This window comes from Theobroma umbraticum, unplaced genomic scaffold (genome assembly GCF_002168275.2).
Source record: "Theobroma umbraticum cultivar Fairchild unplaced genomic scaffold, ASM216827v3 scaffold_86.0, whole genome shotgun sequence".
NCBI lineage: Eukaryota > Viridiplantae > Streptophyta > Magnoliopsida > Malvales > Malvaceae > Theobroma > Theobroma umbraticum.
The window spans coordinates 6,182,040-6,204,038 of NW_018397263.1; the positions used below are offsets into that span (position 1 = coordinate 6,182,040).

General features: G+C 29.8%; 1 protein-coding gene across 3 annotated transcripts; it reads right to left on the reverse strand.

The window, feature by feature from the left end:
• Positions 1–5,439: 5,439 nt before the first annotated feature.
• On the reverse strand, positions 5,440–8,332 carry LOC110420558 (uncharacterized). 3 transcript variants are annotated; one of them, XM_021433912.1, is made up of 4 exons: positions 7,932–8,332; positions 7,515–7,622; positions 7,076–7,426; positions 5,440–5,577 (listed from the first exon to the last, which is right to left on the reverse strand). In XM_021433912.1, the coding sequence occupies exons 1-3, from the start codon at positions 8,241–8,243 to the stop codon at positions 7,115–7,117; spliced, it is 732 nt and encodes a 243-aa protein (XP_021289587.1). In that variant the 5' UTR covers positions 8,244–8,332; the 3' UTR covers positions 5,440–5,577; positions 7,076–7,114. The 3 variants fall into 3 exon arrangements, with proteins under 3 accessions (XP_021289587.1, XP_021289588.1, XP_021289586.1); XM_021433913.1 differs by lacking the exon at positions 5,440–5,577 and adding an exon at positions 5,607–5,727; XM_021433911.1 differs by lacking the exon at positions 5,440–5,577 and having other exon boundaries at positions 6,791–7,426.
• Between the last annotated feature and the right edge of the window lie 13,667 nt (positions 8,333–21,999).

Below are 21,999 nucleotides of genomic sequence, written 5' to 3' on the forward strand. Positions count from 1 at the left end.
CTAAAAGTATGTAACGATATATAAATTTTAATTTTTAAATAAAAAAATAAAGATAAAAATAATTATAATATAAAATTAACATAGATAAGTCTTAATGTAAAATTGTAAGAATTGACGTATAAATTTATAAAAATAGAATAACTAAATTTTAAATCTTAACGTAAACATGTAAGAGTTAAGGTAACAAGTTCATTAAGTAAAAAAAAAATCTAATGTTAGTGGAAAATAAATATTTAAATCTATATTCTCGGATTAAAAGTGTTTAACGATATATAAATTTTATTTTTTAAATAAATAATAATAATAAAATAATTATAGTTCAAAATTGATATAGATAAATCTTGATATAAAACTGTAACAGTTGACGCAAAAACTTATAAAGGTGTAATAATTAAATTTTAAATCTTAACGTAAATATGTGAGAGTTAACATAATAAGTCAATTGAGTAAAAAAATTTTAATTTTAGTGAAAAAAAATATTTAAATATATATTCTTCAGCTAAATGTGTTTAACGATATATAAATTTTAATTTTTAAATAAAAAATAATAAATAATAATAATTATAACTCAAAATTGTCATGGATAAATTTTGACGTAAAACTGTAACAATTGACGTAAAAATTTATAAAAGTAGAATAACTAAATTTTAAATTTTAACGTAACGTGCTGAAAAGTTTAACGTAATCATGTCAATTAAGTAAAAAAAATCTAACTTTAGTGAAAATAAATATTTAAATTTATATTCTCGAATTAAAAGTGTTTAAACATAATACAAATTTTAATTTTTAAGTTTGGACATCAAACTGTAATAATTGACGTAAAAACTTATAAAGATAAAATAATTAAATTTTAAATCTTAACGTAAATGTGTTAGAGTTAATGTAACAAGTCAATTAAGTAAAAAAATCTAATTTTAATAAAAAAATATTTAAATTTATATTTTCAGGCTAAAAGTGATTAACGATATATAAATTTTAATTTTTAAATAAAAAATAATAATGAAAAAAATTATAGTTCAATATTGACATAGACAAGCCTTGAGATAAATATTAAAAATTGATATACAACTAATTATAAAGGTGAAATAACTAAATTTTAAATCTTAACGTAAATATTTAAAAGTTAACGTAATAATTAATTAAGTAAAAAAATAAATTTTAATAAAAATATATACATTTGTATTTATATTATCGAGCTGAAAGTACGTAATGAAATTACAATATTACTTTTAAATAAAGAATAAATAAAATAAAAATTATTATCGTTCAAAATTGACATAAAAGTCTTAACATAAAACTATAAGAATTGAGGAAAGAACTTATAATGGTGGATTATCTAAATTTTAAATCTTAACGTAAATGTGCGAGAGTTAACATAATAAGTTAATTAAGTAAAAAAAATTAATTTTAATAAAAAATAAGCATTTATATTAATATTATCGGGCTAAAAGTATGTAACAATATAATATAATTTCAATAAAAAGATAAAAATAATTATGGTTTAATAAATTGACATAGGTAAGTTTCGACATAAAACTGTAAGAATTTATGCAAAAACTTATAAAGTTGGAATAACTAAATTTTAAATCTTAACGTAAATATGTGAGAATTAACGTAATAAAAAATAAAAAATCTAATTTTAGTGAAAAATAAATATTTAAATTTATATTTTCAAACTAAAAATGATTCACGATATACAAATTTTAATTTTTAAATAAAGAATAATAAGGATTAAAATAATTATAGTTTAAAATGAACATAAAAAAATCTTGACGTAAAATTATAAGAATTAACATAAAAACTTATAAAGATGAAATAATTAAATTTTAAATATTAGCATAAATGTATAAGAGTTAACATAGCAAGTCAATTAAGTAAAAAAATTTAATTTTATTAAAAAATAAATATTTAAATTTATATTCTTGGAATAAAAGTATTTAACGATATATAAATTTTAATTTTTAAATAAAAATAATAAAGATAAAAATAATTATAGTTTAAAATTGACATAGATAAGCGTTGACCTAAAACTGTAAGAATTGACGTAAAAACTTATAAAGGTGGAAAAACTAAATTTTAAATCTTAACGTAAATGTATTAGAGTTAACGTAATAAGTTAATTAAGTAAAAAAATCTAATTTTAATGAAAATAAGCATTTATATTTATATTTTCGAACTAAAAGTATGTAACAAGATACAAATTTTAATTTTTAAATAAAAATAATAAGGATAAAAATAATTATTGTTTAAATTGATATAGATAAGTCTTAATATAAAACTGTAAGAATTAACGTAAAAACTTATAAAAGTGAAATAACTAAATTTTAAATCTTAACATAAGCTTGTGAGAGTTAACGTAACAAATCAATTAAGTAAAAAAATTTAATTTTAATAAAAAATAAATATTTAAATTTATATTTTTAGGTTAAAAGTATTTAACGATATATAAATTTTAATTTTTAAATAAAAAATAATAAGGTTTAAAAATAATTATAGTTTAAAATGGACATAGAAAAATTCTGTGACGTAATTATAAGAATTAAGGTAAAAACTTATAAAGATGAAATAATTAAATTTTAAATCTTAACATAAATATATGAGAGTTAACATAGCAAGTCAATTAAGTAAAAAAAATTTAATTTTATTGAAAAATAAATATTTAAATTTATATTCTTAGAATAAAAGTATTTAACAATATATAAATTTTAATATTTAAATAAAAATAATAAGGATAAAAATAATTATAGTTTAAAATTGATATAGATAAGTCGTGGAATAACTAAATTTTAAATTTTAACATAAATATGTGAGAGTTAACGTAATAAGTTAATTAAGTAAAAAAGTCTAATTTTAATAAAAAAAATAAGTATTTAGATTTATATTATCGAGCTAAAAGTATGTAACGATATATAAATTTTAATTTTTAAATAAAAAAATAAAGATAAAAATAATTATAAATATAAAATTAACATAGATAAGTCTTAATGTAAAATTGTAAGAATTGACGTATAAATTTATAAAAATAGAATAACTAAATTTTAAATCTTAACGTAAACATGTAAGAGTTAAGGTAACAAGTTCATTAAGTAAAAAAAAAATCTAATGTTAGTGGAAAATAATATTTAAATCTAATTTCTCGGATTAAAAGTGTTTAACGATATATAAATTTTATTTTTAAATAAATAATAATAATAAAATAATTATAGTTCAAAATTGTATAGATAAATCTTGATATAAAACTGTAACAGTTGACGCAAAAACTTATAAAGGTGTAATAATTAAATTTTAAATCTTAACGTAAATATGTGAGAGTTAACATAATAAGTCAATTGAGTAAAAAAATTTTAATTTTAGTGAAAAAAAATATTTAAATATATATTCTTCAGCTAAATGTGTTTAACGATATATAAATTTTAATTTTTAAATAAAAAAATAAATAATAATAATTATAACTCAAAATTGTCATGGATAAATTTTGACGTAAAACTGTAACAATTGACGTAAAAATTTATAAAAGTAGAATAACTAAATTTTAAATTTTAACGTAAATGTATTAGAGTTAACGTAATAAGTTAATTAAGTAAAAAAGTCTAATTTTAATGAAAAATAAGCATTTATATTTATATGATTGGATTAAAATATGTACATATTCAAATTTTTATGTTAAATAAAGATATATAAGATAAAAATAATTTAAAGGTAAAAAGTTACTATTGTAAAAGTTTGATGTAAAGTTGTAAGAATTAATGTAAAATTTTATAAAAGTGAAATAAAAAAAGTTAAAATCTTAACATAAATGTGTAAGAGTTAACATAACGAGTAATAATAATAATTTTTATTACATTAATTAATTAAATATAATGTTAATATTAAAAAGAATAATATTGCTATAGTTTAAAGTTAAAATAAAATAAAATTAAAACTTAAATGACTTTTAAATAAACTAAATAAATTTAAAAATTATCTACATTGTTATCTTAAAATGAATAAATTTAAAAATTATATATGTTGTTTATCTGTTAACCTTTCAAATAATTTTTTATTATTTTTTAAAAATTTTATTTCCTAACCTTATAGTAAGGTTAGACTTACTGTAACATTCACCACTAATAATATATCCAAAAGAAGGCTGATTTAAACTCAAACAGAAGCTTCAGCATTTTTATGCTCTATCTCCCCGAGTCACTTGCAGCATCTCGTAGAATGTGACAACTTAAATGGACAATGGCAAATCTTGAGGGAGTTATATTGTTTTAGGGTGTATGCAGTGGCATATTCCCGAGATGGCAAGAGCTCTCTCTTAATCTTGACAGACCCGATCACAATTCATTTCCTTGCTTCAGCCATGTTTCAGAGCAAGGGAAGAATATTTTGACACAGAATGTGGACGAAGCCCACACCAAGTACAAATGAATTGGGAATTGCTGCTTAATATTTTGAGTAGAATCAGCTGCTTAGCCTATTCTGTTCAAGTCAAAAATCTGTCCTGCCTATAGTGTTGATCAGTCTGGACTTTGTGTTACGAAAAGCATTAGAAAAGAAGACCGCGCGATACCACAAAAGTGGATACGACACCCAGCTGGGAATGCACAAGTTAAGACCGCGAGATCACTGAACGAAGACCGCACGACACAGAAGAAAATCGATAGATTTCTTTTATGTTTTTGTAAAAAAAAATTATGAACAAAGCACAGGCTGCCACGTTGTAGACTCCAGTACTTCCCCTCCATCTCCAGTGAACAGCAGAGGTCGCGCTAATGAAAGAATAACATCGTCCGATTCGGTGAAACAAACAATAATCGCGCGCCTAACTGAAGCCATACCACCACATTCTTGGCTGTTGATAAACTTCTCTCTCGCGATCCGCCAGAAAACCAATCTTTATTTAAAGCAGAAGCTGAAGCCCTTTACTTCACGCCAGCCCTGCAACTCCTTTTGCTTTGGCGATGAAGATATTCTCAAAGACACTGAGCGCTACAGACGTCTACAGGAGATGTGCGGTTGGAATGAAGTACTTCACAATGGAACGTTTCCCAAAATTACGAGGCAATTATAAGGTGGATTTTGTTGTCAGGGATGACAGCGGCCGTGAGTGGAAATTTTGCTGCTCTACACGTATCACAAAGAACCCGAAACAGCCTAAACACCCGAAGCCTGTTCTCATCAAGGGATGGATTCCATTTGTTCGTAGTAAGAAGCTCCGTGTTGGTGACAGAGTGAACATCTACGCGGAGCTTGATGAAACAGGTTCGACTCAGTACAGGGTTAAAGTGGAGAAGCGAACCAACCCTTCCGAAGCTCCTTCATCTCATGTTATGAACCACAACCTAGATGGAGACAACAGTTCAACCAGCCTCAACAGTGACAATGAATCAACAGCGACCTTCCAGCCTTCCAGGGATCTTTTGCCCGATGTCCTGAACCGTGACCTAGGTGGAACTACTGCTGCAACAGGCTCCAGCATTGACAAGGAGCAACTACCAACCAACCACAGCATTTTTCCAGATATTAAATGCTACAAGTCTGAAAGATGGTTGGAATTGACACTGAAACCATCCATGACATGGGGAGCCACAGCTGCAACAAGCTCCAGAATTGACACAGAGCAAACATCAAACCCCCACAACACTTCTCGAGATATAGCATGCTACAAGGTCACAAGGCCTAGCCTGAACTTGAGTTTGGAATTGGCCCTGACACCAATGATGACAGGGGGACGACATCATGCTTATATGCAAGAGACACAACCAAAAACCATCAATTTCTTTGGGAGCCAATTATAGGGCTTGAAAGCCAGTTAGGAAGTTACAAGACTTGAGAGGAAAGAGCAACCAAGCTTTCCAAGCCTTAGTCAAGAGATGAGTGGGTGCTTATGCTAAGCTCCCTTTTGTTCCCTTTCATGCAAATGGTGTTGTACTCTCCTAGGATGTAAAATACTACTAGTGCTAGTATTTTCCTGAGATGTAAAAAACTACTAGTTCTTGTATTCTCTTAGGATGTAAAATACCACTAGTGCTTGCATTTTCCTTGGATGTAAAATACTACTGGTGCTTGTATTCTCTTAGGATGTAAAATACTAGTAGTGCTAATTTTGTTTGAAAATGTTGTCACTGATTTCGTCTGGAAATTGTTTTGGTGTGATTAATTACATGATGAGTAGCATTTTGCTAGTTTTGATTTGTTTTTTGCTTTTTCAGAATTTTGGGGGGGGTTGATGAATGTTATAAGGAAAGTTAATACTAACCTTGAATTGAGAAGATGAACTTTAAAGAGTTTCCAATTGAGCAGTTCTTAATCCAAAAAATATAGTAAAATTATAGGAGTAAATGATAATCAAGCAGTAGCAAGAATTAGATATCAAGATAAACCTCAAGCGAGTTGTTTTGATATTTGAACTCAATCCTTTAGAAGAATGGTGAAATTGATGGAAAATATTATCCACATGATTTGATAGATTGAATGAAAAAGAAAAACCAAAAGCATGCATTTGAAGTACTGTGAAATTGTACAATATCACTTTGACTCAGGGAAAGTTTTTGCAAGATGGAAATAAGACCAGCAATGCTTTATGGCTATGAATGAAGAAGTATCCTTGAGATACAGATACTATAACAGTTGCCAACTGGAGCCTAAGGTGGCATGAATATTGAGACCAAGGCCTAAAAATGCTCATGTAAAACAATGTAACCTATGGAAGATGTCCAAACCAATCGAAGGGCAACCAACAGTTACAAATAAAACTATACCCTAAATGTAAGGATAGGTTTGTCAAAATAGCAGCTTCATAAACTGTTACAAGTGACAAGCAGAATATTTAACTCCAACCAAATGAGAAAATGTTTCAAGAAGTTAATTTACAACATCAAAAGTTAAAAAGCTTAATAGCACGAAGAAGGAAGGACTAAAATAAATCATATCTCTGTGTGTAATCACAAAAAAAGCTATTGTACACAATTTACGCACACAACTTTCTTCGAACTGTAAGAGCAGCAGTTTTGTTCCAAAGGAATAGAGGCAAAGAAAGATGTAGACATAACATTGATTGAAAGCAGAAGGAAAAAGAATTACAACATACCAGTAAGAAAAGAAACGAAACCAACCATCAGAAGCACCACTAAAGGATCTTGTTATACTGGCTAGTGAGTGAATCCCTGAGATTAGAATAGAGACCATACAGTGAGTACTGTCGAAGATTCTCCACTTCATACCATGAGTTGAGAACAGAAAGGTGCTTATCTGTCCCAGAAAATGCAAGCTGTATCCCAAGGCTGCAATCTACAGACCCTCCATGGTTTTTGCAGCTATTTGTACTGATTGCACAGTCTTGCTTGTTTAGGCACACAAAATTCGAATTTCCCGAACATTGAGCACAGCCATCCCTTTTCCAATACAAGTTTTGCAGCCTGCCTTTCTTAAACTCAAGCACCTGCATAAACAAGACTATCATCAGTTCTGTAGACTTTTATGAAGGTAAACTAATACCATAATGAAACAGATCCTGGCTAATCCCTTACAAGAGTGAAGCTTGTTACAGTGTATGTATTGTTTGCGACAAAAGCAGGCAGGGACCTTGCAGCATATTTTCGACCAGCGAATGCAACCATATACCCACCAACTGAGTCCTGAAAACATCAAAGGTTACAGAGATTATTATTTATAACAATGCGACAGAATCACATATATAACTTCCCAAAAAAGAAAGAGAGAGAACTCTGAATCACATATATATAACCCCCCAAAAGAGAAAGAAAGAGTGATTCTCTCATTGTTTAGTCAATTAAGATTTTACTTCCTATCAAGTAACAAACAGAACCTTAAAGATGAAAGCAATTAACAAATTACGTTAATTCAAATTCATGGATCCTCAGATCCCATCATTCCATAAATTCCACAATTAACAATTTCTAGAAATTAGGATTGAGGGAGCTAACCGGAGAGAAAGAGGAGGTGTTAATGGTGAGGAGAGAGATCTCATCAACTTTAGGTCTAAAGAGAGCGACGCGAGAGTTGGAGTTCGATAGAGAGAGTCGGCGATCGCAAGGAGACAACTGAAGCGAGCTGTTGAAGAAGAACGATTGCCTTGATGCAAACGCGATCCCGAACGTGAACCCGTCCGATAACTGGATTTTCGTGTCCGAGCACGGCGTGTACGCGTGGTTTGTGTCGTCGCTCGATTCCACCAGAAGTGGCGCCATCGCCGTCGTCGTCAGAAGAAGGAGAAAATAAACCCCCGGTTTCGCCATTTTTTAATTATTTTATTTTATTGTATTTTTTCAAAAAAAAGATTGCGTTTATGCTGGTCTGGGGATGCTGGATGTGAGCTGGTTGAGGATGAAGGAGTGGGACAAGAGTTAAAAAGACGAGCTTGGAATGTGAATTTGGGCCATCAATGTGGCCCATTTTCTTGGATTAGATTTAGGCTAAACGGGCCCAGTTTGGTAGTAATATTGTATTTGTTAGAAATTATCATTACATTAATATATCAAAAAATTAATTTGAGATGCATATAAAATGTAAGCATTTTTAATTTCATTTTTTCCCTCCTTATCGAATTGTTCATGAAATTATTGTTTTTGGAGAAGTCGAAATAGCTATTATCAATTCTTGAATGATAGTTATTCCATGCGAATCAAAATAGGTCAAAAAATTTTTGGACATAATATCTAAAATAATCTTATTATTCAAGAAAATTAAAATAAGCCCTTAAACTTTTATTATATTAAATTAAACCCTTATGTTTTATTTTAAGAAAAATAAGTTTTTATATTTATATTTTGAGTCAAATAAGCTTTTATAACTAATGATTAATTTAATCAAAACGTTATTTGTTATTGTATATCATGCGACATTGACATAACATGCTTATATCTCATAATTGATGATGATGCAGCATGTGAATATATCATAATTGATAATGACATGACATATTAATATAACATTATAACATGACCATGTAACATATTTTACCTTTCACATTAATATCATATCAGTATTATATGGATATAAAATAATAAGTAGCATTGGCTAATGACAATTAGTTAATCATTAGTCATGAAAATTTTTTGACACAAAATAAAATATAAGAACTTAATTGAACACAATAAAAAATAAAGACTTATTTGAATTTTTTTAAATAGTTTAAAGACTTATTTGAACGTCATGTCAATTTTTTTTTTTAAATTACTACCTATCTATACCTCTAATTAAAAAAAACCACAAGAAAGCTTCTAGGTTTGGCCATATCTCCAGTCTTTTTGGTTGACATGTGGTGGATTTAGAAGGGAGTTTGGGATGTCTTTTTGGCGTTCTAAATGGATAGCTTTGGGTATCGGGTCGAGTGTGATTAGAGTGTTGATATCGATCAGTGTGGATTCTAATGCATTTTAACATGCATGTGTCTAATGGTTAGAGGCCACGTTGCCATTTTTATAATTGTGGGTTTTGTTTGTGCGCATGTTGTGCTTAATGGTTCAAGTGAACCTGTCTTCCTTCATTAAGAGTTGGGCCCAATTACTCCTCTATATACGAAAGAATGCATGTGTGGCCTGAATTAGGTGTTGTGTTTTTCTTTCTTGGCTGGATGTGTTTTTGTCTTCTCAACATCCATAAATTGTTTTATATCTTAGTATTATCACCTTTGCTGAAAGTCATTTTTTCTTCCTTCCTTCCTACGTAGTCTTTACTTCCTGTATAGGTCAACATGAGCAGCCTATTCTTTTTTTTTTTATTTATACAGGGCACTTGTTCTTGAAATTTCTCCATTCACTTTTTTTCGTACTTTTGTTTTTCTTTTCTTTTTTTCCCTTTCTTATTTGCAAAAAATATGGAGATAGAGAAAGAGAATAGAGCCAAGCTCTTTTTAATTTTTCTCCTTTCTTCTCTATCTTATTTTCTCTATTTTTTTCTTTTTATTTTCATCTATTTTTTCCTTCTCATGTTGTTTGTTTTTTATACTTCAATCCTATGTTTTTCGATTTTTCATTCAATATTGAGTTCAGAAAGAGTTGTATTAGCCACAGTTATGGTAGTCTTCGGCATTATAATTATCCTTACTTTTTGCCTTCAAAAATTTCTTTTTTGATCAAATCGCCTAGCCTTCTCAATAAGTCCACACTTTTTCATATCTTCTGGTAAATATACATAAACAACTAGCCATCTAGCTTTATTTGCATGCATATATTATAACTGCTAATCAACTTTTTTTTCTTTAGTTTGTTTTGTTTTATAAAAGGGAAGAAGAGGGAAAAGAAAAAAAATGAAGAAAGTGCATTTTACAAAAGATGTGATGGATTCAAGAGGAGATGGGGAACACTTCTGGAGACAACTAATAAAGAATTTCTACTAGAAATTTACAAATCAAAAATAAAAACCCAAACTTTTGTTTAAAGCTTTTGTTTTTCTAGGTCTTTTAGCAATATTTATTAAATTTAATTACGGGTTTTGATGCATGCAAAGTTTGGGTATTGAGAAAATGTGGGGAATTAGAAATTAGTTTGAATATGAAAGTTTTCATTTTGCTCTTGCGTATCTTTAGATTTTCATTCATGTTGCTTTGGAATCTTATTTTTTTCCCTTTTTGCTATAGCTTTTATTTACTTTGAATTGGGATCTTCAATTTGCATATCTTAGATGTGTAGGGATGCAAAGGCTGCCAATTCAAATTTAGTTGGAAATCAATATATTTTGTTGCCTTTTGATTTCTAGGAATGAAGTAGACTGTTAGACATTCTAGGAATTTTAAATGTTGTTTATTTCTAAGACTGTCAGACTGTTAGACCTAGGAATTATTTATTTTCTGTAGTGACCATCTTATTGAAGCTAGAGATCTTTTGATGTATGATTTATTAGGATTTGTTTTCCTAGAATCGTTAAAGTTTAAATAAAAATTTTCATTATAAAAAAATGATTGCTTTTTCTCTTTTTCTTTGCTTTCCATTATCTTTGCTTGCCTTATCTTATTGTAATTTTCAATTTGTTTTTATTCCTTATTTGTTGTTCATCAATAAATGTTTAGTTATTTTATGAGTTTTTATTTAAAATTTTAATAAATTTTGTATATGGTTAATTTCTATCCCCCTTATCATTTTGTTCTATGATTTTTTTTTACAATTTTTTGATTCAATTCATACACACTCAAAGGAAATGTTACATACTAAAAATAAAAAGAGAATATAAAATGCAATAGTAAAAGTAACGAAAAATTAACCCATTTTTGCCATTTGCTTTGATATATTGTTTACTTCTAATTCTTTCTAAATAAATTTATAATATTATTAAAATATTTAATACACCATAAACAAACTTTCCTTTAATCATAAAAAATAGTATTTTCTGAACCTATAATTTGATTTCTAGTCTGTCTCGATTCTTAATTTGCAAATTTAATCATTAATCACTCAAATAAATTTGATGAACCTCATCTACTAGATTTAAATCATTTAACAAATATACAATTGTTTGGGTACTTTGTTGTCATTAACATCCTACATAAATATACTAATAATTTTTACCATCAACCCATATTTTCCACAATTTGTTAAGTTCACTAATGGCTTTTGCTGTCATTGATGGTCCATTAGCTGCTAGAAGAAATTATTTTCATTGTTAAGGGAAGAAATGACCAACAAACAAAGATGTATGAAAAATCAATCTCATACTCACAGGAAGACTTTTTATTCTTAAATCAAAAGGTTTATGACCAACCATAGCTCATCTTGATTCATTATGTTTCGCAAATCACAAGTCAACCTCTTCTTCCTTTAGCAACAAAAATGATCTCTTCTAACATAAATTTGAACCATTCCTTGACAGCACAATTGTTATTAAAACGATACAATTGGAAGAAAATACGCTATCAAATTACATGAATTTTATAACTATTAATGTAGTGATGGTGATAATTATTGGTATAAAATTTGTTTCATGCGTGATAAATTCTCGCAAAAGGATATTTTTTAGTCATTTATTTTAGTGTATTTTCAGTTTTGTTCAATTTGTTTGGCCTTTCATGTATTATTAAGAAAATGCTATGGTCGTTGACTTTTTCTATAATCTTTTTTTTTTATAGAACATACAACACTGTTGAGCTTTCTCCTATAATTCTCAAGTCTTAACTCTATTCAATATTTACACTTTGTATAATCAAATGTTCATGGTGCTTTCATTTTTAATCTTTTTACTATGACAATAATGTCGTTATTTCTATAAATAGTTTGCAAGAAATTTATTTACAAAAGCACATGGAAGTTATAGCATTGCATTTGATATGGATTTGCTTGGTAGCTCTCAAAATCCTTTTTCAGTTGGCAACTTGAGTTGCTGCTAGCCTTGCAATTGTGTTAGCTTGAAAATGAGTATAATTTTGATTATGACAAAATAATTCAAATTTGCATTTGCTTTACTAAAGTGAACTTTACAAGTTCTTGAAATGATTAACTATCATCCATTTGTTCTTACATGACTACAAGTTTGATTATTTTAGTTGTGTGAATTCTTGAAATTAAACTTTCATACATTCACTTCATAAATGTCTGCAAGCTTGAATGGCTTAGTTATATGAGTGTTAAACATGCTTGAATGAACTCTTCTCATGATCTCCCTAACAATTACTCTTGAGATATTTGAAATTACAAATTAGGTTCATAAAGTGGCAAAGTTTATCTCTAGACATTCAAAGGTGTTTGATCTTCACCAAGCTTGCTTCAAGTCAAGAAACTCAGTCATCACTCAACATTTGATCACAAGGAAGATATGGGCAAAGTTTCATGCTAAAATGTTAAAGAATCTTCAAGAAACAAAGCTCTAATTGATCCTAAAGCAAGGCAAGTTGATCCTATGGTAAAACGGGCAAGAACAAACAAGGGAACTTATAAAACATACAACCATAGTCCACCTTATAAATTCTATAGTTGACCTTATGGCAAGATTGATGAAAAATAGTGAAGAAATAAAGCCATAGTCGACTTTGACAAAGCTCTAATGTCAAAATACAAGCTTTCTAGAAATGGATCAACTAGAAAACTTCTATACTCGACTATAGATTATCGTTAGACACAAAATTCAAAGAGAAAACAGCTAGTTGCTTACTTTAATCACCTCCAATGGCTCTAAAACTTCTACAACTAGAAAAAGGACCATTTGGAAGCATTTCACAATGATGAAAAAGAAAGAAAAAAGTCAAACTCTTGAGAATCAATCTTGAAAAAAAAAGAAATCAAGCCTTTTTGAGCTAAAACCTTTTTTATGCTTTCACTCTAATCTTTATATCCTATATTTATACTCATTGTTATGCATTCTTCCTCTATTGCACTAAACTAGCAAAATCCAACTCCTATAAGCACTCTTGCTATTCTTTGTAAAGGTTCTAACTTATCTTTGAAAACTTAGTATGGGTTTTTGGTTGAGTCTGGTAAAAACCATTGTATGGGTTGTGCTTGCTCTCGATAGAAGGCATTGTATACTTATTCTCGATAAAAGGCATTGTATGGGTTCTTCTTGATCTTACGAAAAACGTTGCAAGGGTTATGGTTACTCTCGTGAAAAGGTCATGAGGGTTTAATGCTTAATCACATAAAAAGTTGGTTTCTTTAAGTGGATTTGAAACTCCTTAACTTGCTAAGGGAGAGGACATAGGCATTTGAGAAAGCCTAACCTTTATAAAATTCTTGTGTCATTTTTTTCTTTTTTTTTCTTTGATTTGTTGTGTTTTATTTCAAGAAAAACCATTTAAAAAATTTCTTGTATTTTTCTCATCTTGACTTGCTAATTTGTTAAATCTTTTTCTATCACCATTACTTATATATTTCTTGAAATATTCTTCTTATGTTGCTTTTATGTGATTTGCACTTGAAAAACCTTTTAAGAATTTCAAAGTGATTATTTGCCTATGTTTATTAAAATTTGTATATTCATCAAAGTTTTCCTTGGAACTCTTCTTACAAGCTTTTAAAAACAAGTTTCTCATTTAGGATTGACTATAAAGTCTTCATAGTCGACTATATATTTGTTTAAATAGATTTTGAAAAGGTTTTACCTAGGAGAAAGACTACAATAGTCGACTAGAGCTTTTTAATAGTCGACTATAGCAGTTCATACTTCATGATCTAAAAATTTTATTATCTAATTCATCCTTTCTTGGACATTCTTATTACTTGATTCATTGAGCTAACATTTCTAACAAATTAGAACCTTGAATGCTCAACATGAAACATAATCCAAGCCAATTTCTACAAAGAAGGTAATAGAAGAAGGCTCCTCTCCATGCTCTCCACATACTACATATACCGTTTCATAATTTATATGACATTTTATATTTTATTTTTGCACCTACTTTAACTTTTAATAACAAAAAAAATTATTTTATTTTAGTTTTTTCTAATGATTCAATGTTGGGTGCGAAAGAACCAAATGATTTTGAAGGGATTTTGTGAACAATGACAAATAATTTGTTAGATTAATAAGCTCAATACGAATGAGTCTAAGATAGGGTGAATTAGACTATTTTGAAATTTTTGAAGAACCTTTAAATTTTTAAGAAGATCAAATCCCCTGTTTAATTCAAATGCTCAATTTGAAGATAAACAAGTTAATTGACCTTTTGATCAATGAAAGAAATTTGAATTTCCAGTAAAGAGATGAGTAGCAAAATTGACACAAGTATTTTATAAAGGTTCGGCCTTCTTGCCTAAGTCCTCTCCCTTAGATTTATTAAGGTGTTTGAAATCCACTATTTGATTAAGATTCAATACAATGCCTTTTGTGGATCAAGCATAACCATTCAATACAATGCCTTTTTATGGTTAAAGCATAACCAGTTTACCCTTTCTATTGGTTAAGATATAACCATTTAAGAAAATACAATAAGATGAATATGAGTGCAACAAATACGCATCTTAAAGACTGAAAAGAAAATTTGGTATAGTGTTTAAATGAAAATATGATAGCTCAATAAATGTTTGACTAGAAGATTTTAGAATTTAAGAGGAGTACAATGAATCTTAGCTAATGCTTCTCTCTTAAGCTGTGTTTTCAAGTCTTCTAACCTTCATAAACGCTAACAAAACTCGTATTTATAGTTCCTGAAGCTTTAAGGGTAGTTGGGAGTGCATTTATTGTGAAAATAATCATTCTTCTCTTCATTCAAGGCTCTAATGGTCATATTGTATCGATACATATGTAGATGTATCATTACATTACTTTTTATTTTTGAATTTCGGCTGAGATGTATCGATACATTTGTGCATGTATTGATACATTTGAACTTACTGCAAAGGTCTTGACGTTCTACTTAAAGTGTACCGATACATATGTCTATGTATTGATACTTTTGAGATAGTAAGCACTTCTATTGAAAATGTATCAATACATTTTTGAGATGTATCAATACTTTTGAGTTAGTGAGTAATCTATCTCAATTCTATCAATGCATTTGAACTTATATTGATAGATTGCATTTAACTTTTAATTTTTGACTCTGTTAAAGAACAAGTATCTATAAATTTTGAAATCTATCAATATTTTTCCAAATGTATCGATACATAAAGAACATGTACCGATAGATTTTTTACTAGAATGTATTTTTCAGAGCCTTTTTCAATTTTTTTCTTTTTCAAACTCATTTGACACTCTTTGGGGATTTTAAAAACTTTGATACTTCAAGACTTGGATGAATTTTAGGCATTTCTTTTTGTCATTTCAAAGCATAAAGATGATTTGAATACAAAAACTAACAATCTCCCCTTTTTTGATATGACAAAAAAAAATGAGCAAAATTTTAAAACTTTGATTTACTGGACTTTTGAGGATTTGAGAATTATTTTTAATTTTAAGTTTTCCCGTTCAATTTATGCTTCCCCTTAACTCAAGGTCTTATATGAAATAGAATTAAGAGCATGTGATTTAAAAATTTGCTCTCCATTTTCTCCCTTTTTGTTATATAAAAAAATGAAAAAATAGATAGAAAGAAATATATAGAGGTCAACATGAATGAATATGGAACTGTAGTTAACATTGGAGCACAATAATAGAAAATAGCCATGCAAAGCAATATAAAGGAAGAAAGATGTAGATAAGCAATAGAAACAAACAACTGTTCATAGGCATAAGATGCCATAAACCAAGTTAGAAACCAAAATTGGTCAATGAAGACCAAATATCATCAGTAAATAAACTTCGAAAACAAACTATAATAAAGATTTTGAAATCATCAAAGTAGCAATAATGGTCATGAATTAAAAATGTGGCCATTTAATCCAACAAAACAAAGGTTAGAGAAAGTGAGGAGGGGCTAATGTCCCATGTAATCGACTTAAGTAGACGATGGAAAGTGAGCGCGAAATGTAGTGAATTGCTCTTCAAGTAGCTGGTGGTGGTTAAGGAGCTCCCAGTTCTAAGCCTATGAGACATCCAACCTGTGAATCATAAGAGCATCCATAGATTCCACAAAAGATAATAATTGAGAATAGGCTTGCTTATTATCAAAGGCAATGGCTATGGAAAGATAGTTAGGACCTACATTATGGTAAGCACTCGAATTGGCACTAAGGATGACACTAGGTTCAGAAAGGTGTCCTCATGACCTTCATCTCTAGCAAATTCAGGTTTATTTACTGTTTCTTTATGGAACCAAGAGTTATTGACAAACACAAAGCTAAGCTTATTGATGTCATGCTCATTGATCTTTGTGTGCATCGCATGTTGCTTAGGCAATCACACTTAGTGTTGATGCCCATGGAGTCGATGATAACACTAATGGCCATGCCATACAAAAGCATTTTCCTATATTTGTTGATGATTTTTAACATGTCACCAAGAATAAATTTGGCAATGTTGATACACTAATTGGTTTTGATCGGATACAAAAACTAGAAATCCTCACTCTTGACAGTTGAGTAATTTGTGACGTGAAGGTGGAGAGTGTGAGACACAATGAAATGAAGGATGTGATCATAAAAGAAAAGGCATTTGACACTAGTCGTGTTTTTCTCACTAGTGGGAGGATAGGGTGTGGTTCATTGACAAATAATTGAGCTGGTCTAATTCTTGAAAATTATCTATATGAAAAATTAATGCTTGCAAGGTAGTTGAAGTGAATTACCTGACTCAACTTCACATCACACTTGGCAAAGTCCTTGTTGAATTACCACTCTAAGGATAGATGGGAGAAATTTCACTTGAAGGAGTGGTGGTCAGAGCGTGAGGCCAGCGGTGATGAAGGCTAGGAAGTAGGAGTACACTCGTAGGTGGAAGCCTTGTTGTGGTTAGTGGTGGGTTTCATGCGTTTTGGATGAAAGGCCATTTGAGGATGAGGATGAATTTGAGAGGAAATAATTAGTGGAAGTTGTTATTGGGGCTTGAGAGACAATTTAATTGGACCAATTTGGCCGAAAATGCAACCAATTTTGAGAATAAGATGAAATGGGAGTTAGGGTTTTGAAATTAGAAATTTTGGATTTTGGGTAAAATGGGGTGAAATTTAAAGGAGAGATAATTGTTTAGAGTAATAAGATAGGGGTAAAAACAATTTAATTGATGTAGATTTGAGCAAAAAAAAACAAAAAAAAATTTGAAAGTTAAGAGACTTTGGAAAGTGGAGACTGAAGAATGGGGTGAAAATGAGTCATCGAACTCTTAAAAGCCTTGCATGTATTGATACATATGTGTAACACCCCGTGACCTACAATGGTAGTTAATATGGTTGTAAGAACAAGATTAAGACCTATAGAGGTTAATTTAAGAGTTTGAGAGTAGAGGAAAAAGAATGGCACATTTTAGAATAAAATATTTCATAAGTAATAAAATAATAATATTTTATTAAGGTCGTCGTACTGGAGTAAAAAGGAGTGATGGAGCTAAATCGAGATAAATTCGAATGTTTTGAAACCTCGAAAGCCAAATAAAAAATTTTAAAATTTAATAATATTTTGTTAAAAATATTATTAAAATAATATTGAGATATTCCTATTGTGAGTGGTGGATAAACTCACATAATCTATGTGTTGAACTTAAATGGGGGAGTTGTAATATAATTTTGATGATTTGATGAATAAAATATTATTTTATTGATTTTAGAATATTATTTTAATGAGTGAAATTTTAGTGATGTAAGTACTAATAATAGTGCAAGTGAAGTTTCGAAGGAATGGGGACATGAAAAATTAATTGAGATAAAGAAGATATGTGGAGTAAGGAAATGTGCTTGTGAATTCACTATTACATGCAAATGATTGCATTCAAAAAGAAAAAAGTTAGTGGAGAACATGTAGGATCCCTACCATGTGAAGTAAAAATAAGAATAGGAATAAATCCTATCGCATGTAATGAGATTGGTGCATTAGGTGGCCAAATAAGGAAAGAAAAATGTGGGATGCATGTGACTTGAATGGTTAATGAATAACTAAATAAAATATAAAGTAAAAGTTGTGCATGAAATATGATTGGAGGAATAAGGTGGTGCATGGAATAAAGAATGAAGAAAGAATGAATGATACGATGAAGCTGGCAAACAGAGAATACAAATGAGGATAGATATTGGCCAATGAACAAGGGAGACAATTGGTGCATGAAAAGTGAATGGGTGATAAATTGGTCCAATGAGAAGTGAGGAATAAATAAAGAAAAGAAAGGTTTGGAAAAACTGCACCTTTGAGAGAAAAGTAAGAGAATTGGCCTTGAAAGCAAAAGAGGGAAGAAAGGGGAAAGAAGAAAAAGGCTCAGACGAGGCTTGGTTTTGGAGAAGATTATAAAGAAAAACTGAAAGGTTTTCTCTTGCATGCCATTGTTGGAGCTTGAAAGAGAAAGTGGAGGTTCGGCTTGGTGATTCTAAGGTAAGAAAGGTGAAAGTTATCATTTTGTTCGAATGCATGCCTTGTGAACTGATAGTAATGTGAGATTATGCATGTGGTAGCAAGAATCTTCAAGGATTCAAAGAATCGGGTGCATGCATATAGATGGATCTTGGAAGTACGGTGATTTTGAACAAGACAAATAATGGGTAAGTGTTTTTAATCTTGAGATCACTCATGGAAAGGAAAAATAAGATGTGTGTTGATTATTTATGCTTATGGCAGCAATGGTGACTAAGAGTGTGAGAAGATTGTGAGCTATATGTGGAATTAAAGGTAAAAAAAAAAAAGAAGGTAAGCATGTAATGCGAGTACATTATATTATATTGGACTTGGTTGGTTGAAAGATCATAGATTGCATGTTAGGTTGTTATGAATAACAAGGATGAAAAATGTGAAGCTAGATTAAAGACTCATTGATTGAAGTGTTGCCCATATATGTATACAATTAAGCATATTGAGTTTAATTTGTTGCTAGGAAGTGTGTAAGTGAGGAAAGATTGCCGTGGTGGTGTACCGTAGGAGATAATGCATGACCAGCAAGTAGAATTAGCTAGAGATGCACCTGAATCGATAATGACATAGCATCCTACTATTGTGAAGTGAGTAAGGGGTGTCTATTTTTAAAAAATTTTATAAACTTTATGTCAATATACATTTAATAAATGTACTAGTTTTCTTTAAGTGCAATTGTTGACAGCATGAGTTGGTAGAATGCTAGGTACTTGTGATTGCCACGTTTTTAGAAAGGTTTTGTACATATATATATATATATATACATACATATATATATGTAAAGGATTTTAGAAATTGGGAAACAAGCTCTTTACCACGATTTTTGTCAAAATATGCCTTATTAGTTTGTGAGATGTGCATTCATGAATAAATTATGTGTTCACCATGCTGATTTGACATTTAAACCTTATGTAAAGGTTTTACATTATAAAGTCTTACATACAAGTTTATCATGTCACCACGATTGGTATGTTGGATATAAATTTAAAATGAGCTTTTGAGATCTTAATTTGCTTTTAAATGGTTTTGTCAAGCCAGGAGATTTGAGAGTAGGTCAAATGTCACATCGGGATAGTGTGACCTTTGTGCACAAGTTACCTCTAACTAGAGAAGCTTTGGGTCACCGACTGGCTGTTAGATGTGGCTAGGCCACAGTCTGTGATATATATACATGGCAAGGCCATGAGATGATATATATGGTTAGGCCACGAGTTGATACACATGGTTGCGATCACATGATTTCTCTTATGTTGGCCAACATCATCGAAACTGCCATGGCTGTGAGAATCCGGTGGAAGGGGGCCTCCCGAATGTTATTATGTGGAAGCAGGTCCATGAGTTGATTACTACAATTACCTCCTTAAGAGTGATATCTCTTTAGGTTTTCAAAGATGATTTCTATCGCATGGTGAGAAATACAAGTTTTTCCGTAACTCCTTTATTTATACTATGATTTTGTGTTTAATACCTCGAGGATGAGATGGTTTACAAGCTTGTGTATAAGTTTTGATAACGCTTGATTTCATGGGAGTGTGCATGCTTATGATAGTCCGATTTTTAAGTAAAAGATATTGAATGATTTCGACGATAGAAATCTTACACTTGTACTGGTTTGAATACATTACTTGAAATAATTATCTTGCATCACAATTCTTGAGTTTATATGTAAGGCACAAATGTTCCATTTGAGTTTAAATTGTTTATATATATATATATTCTTATGTTTTAATATTCAAATTTTTTGTCCTTGGCTTATTTTTCATCTATGCCCTGCTCATGAAACCGGTGATTACTGAGTCTATGAAACTCATCTCCCTTAACTTTTTTTTTGCAGATAAGTGGTCAGCTCAAGTGTATTGCCCAACATATTTTGACTTGCTGCGACGTAGGTAATGGCATCTCCTTTGGACTACCACTCTGAGTTGCTCCACTGCATAGGGGTCATGTTGTGTAAAACAGTTAGACCTATAAAAATTATTATTTTATTATATTGTATAGCTAAAAACCTTAAGGTTGTGCAACGAATACTAAATGTGATGTTGAAATTATTTTGAAGTTTACTAGAATTTGGATGTTCTTATCTAGTTGCCACAACTTAATTATGGTTTTTTTTTTCATTTGGTTCAAGTGGAACATTATAATAAAATCCAAGTCAATTTACATATGCATTAAAATGTTTGGTTTGGTTAACAAAATCTCAACTAAGGCTTCTTCAAAATTTGATGGGTTCAATCGCAAGTCTCAAACGCTGGTAACGATTGGGAAAAAGGTCGTTACAATATGCTTATATATTGATACATGTAACATGGGATTTCATTGTTGGCTATTGGACAAAATGTATCGATAGAATGGAGAAATCTATCAATACATGTTCTTTAAGTATCAATACATAAGATAATGTATCGATATATGAGCCTCTATAGTCTTGAACAAATTGATTTTGACTTTAAAAATCTGTGATTTGGTCTAAACACTTGGTATAAACAAAATAATGTGAGTTTTTATGTTACCAAAATATTTTAAAATAGGTCTGGAGCTCGTGCAAGTGAAATTTGAACAGAAAATCAAGAATTATTTAAAGAAAACCTTAGTTCTCTCAACAACTATCCCATAAGCGTTAAGAATCAGATAGCCATGGTGTTAACTTTAAAATTATTATAGCTTTGATTATGACAAAATGATCAAATTTGCTTGAACACTATTTGAGTAATCCTTGACAATTGCTTGAAATGATTTAACTCCTATACATTTATTCTTACATAGTTATAAGCTTCACTTTTGAAGTTATTGAACTATATTTATAAGCTTGTATGACTCAGGTGTATGAGTGCTTATGATTCCCATTCATAAAAGTTTGATCTAAAGATTAAAGGAAAATTTATATGCACTCATTAAGGGGGAGTTTTGAATATCAATTTTAATGATAAAAAAAAGAGAAGGAAGACTAAGTTAAATAGAGTTTGATTGGTCTTCATGTTTAATTTTTATGTGTGATGCTTTGTTTTCGTTTTATTGAATATTATGTAAAGAAAACTAGATGCATTGACTAAGGGGGAGCAACTCATTGCGCATAAAGATTTGAAGCATACATATTAAACATAGACATTGCACTATTAATCTAGTAGTGTTTTGTCATCATCAA

Bases quoted from the DNA above. Each gene is read 5' to 3' on its own strand.
- LOC110420558 (XM_021433912.1), bottom strand. From the start codon at position 8,243: ATGGCGAAACCGGGGGTTTATTTTCTCCTTCTTCTGACGACGACGGCG. The intron at 7,623-7,931 runs GTTAGCTCCCTC...TGATGTTTTCAG, and splicing joins ACACCTCCTCTTTCTCTCCG to GACTCAGTTGGTGGGTATAT. The intron at 7,427-7,514 runs GTAAGGGATTAG...TTGTTTATGCAG, and splicing joins CTGTAACAAGCTTCACTCTT to GTGCTTGAGTTTAAGAAAGG.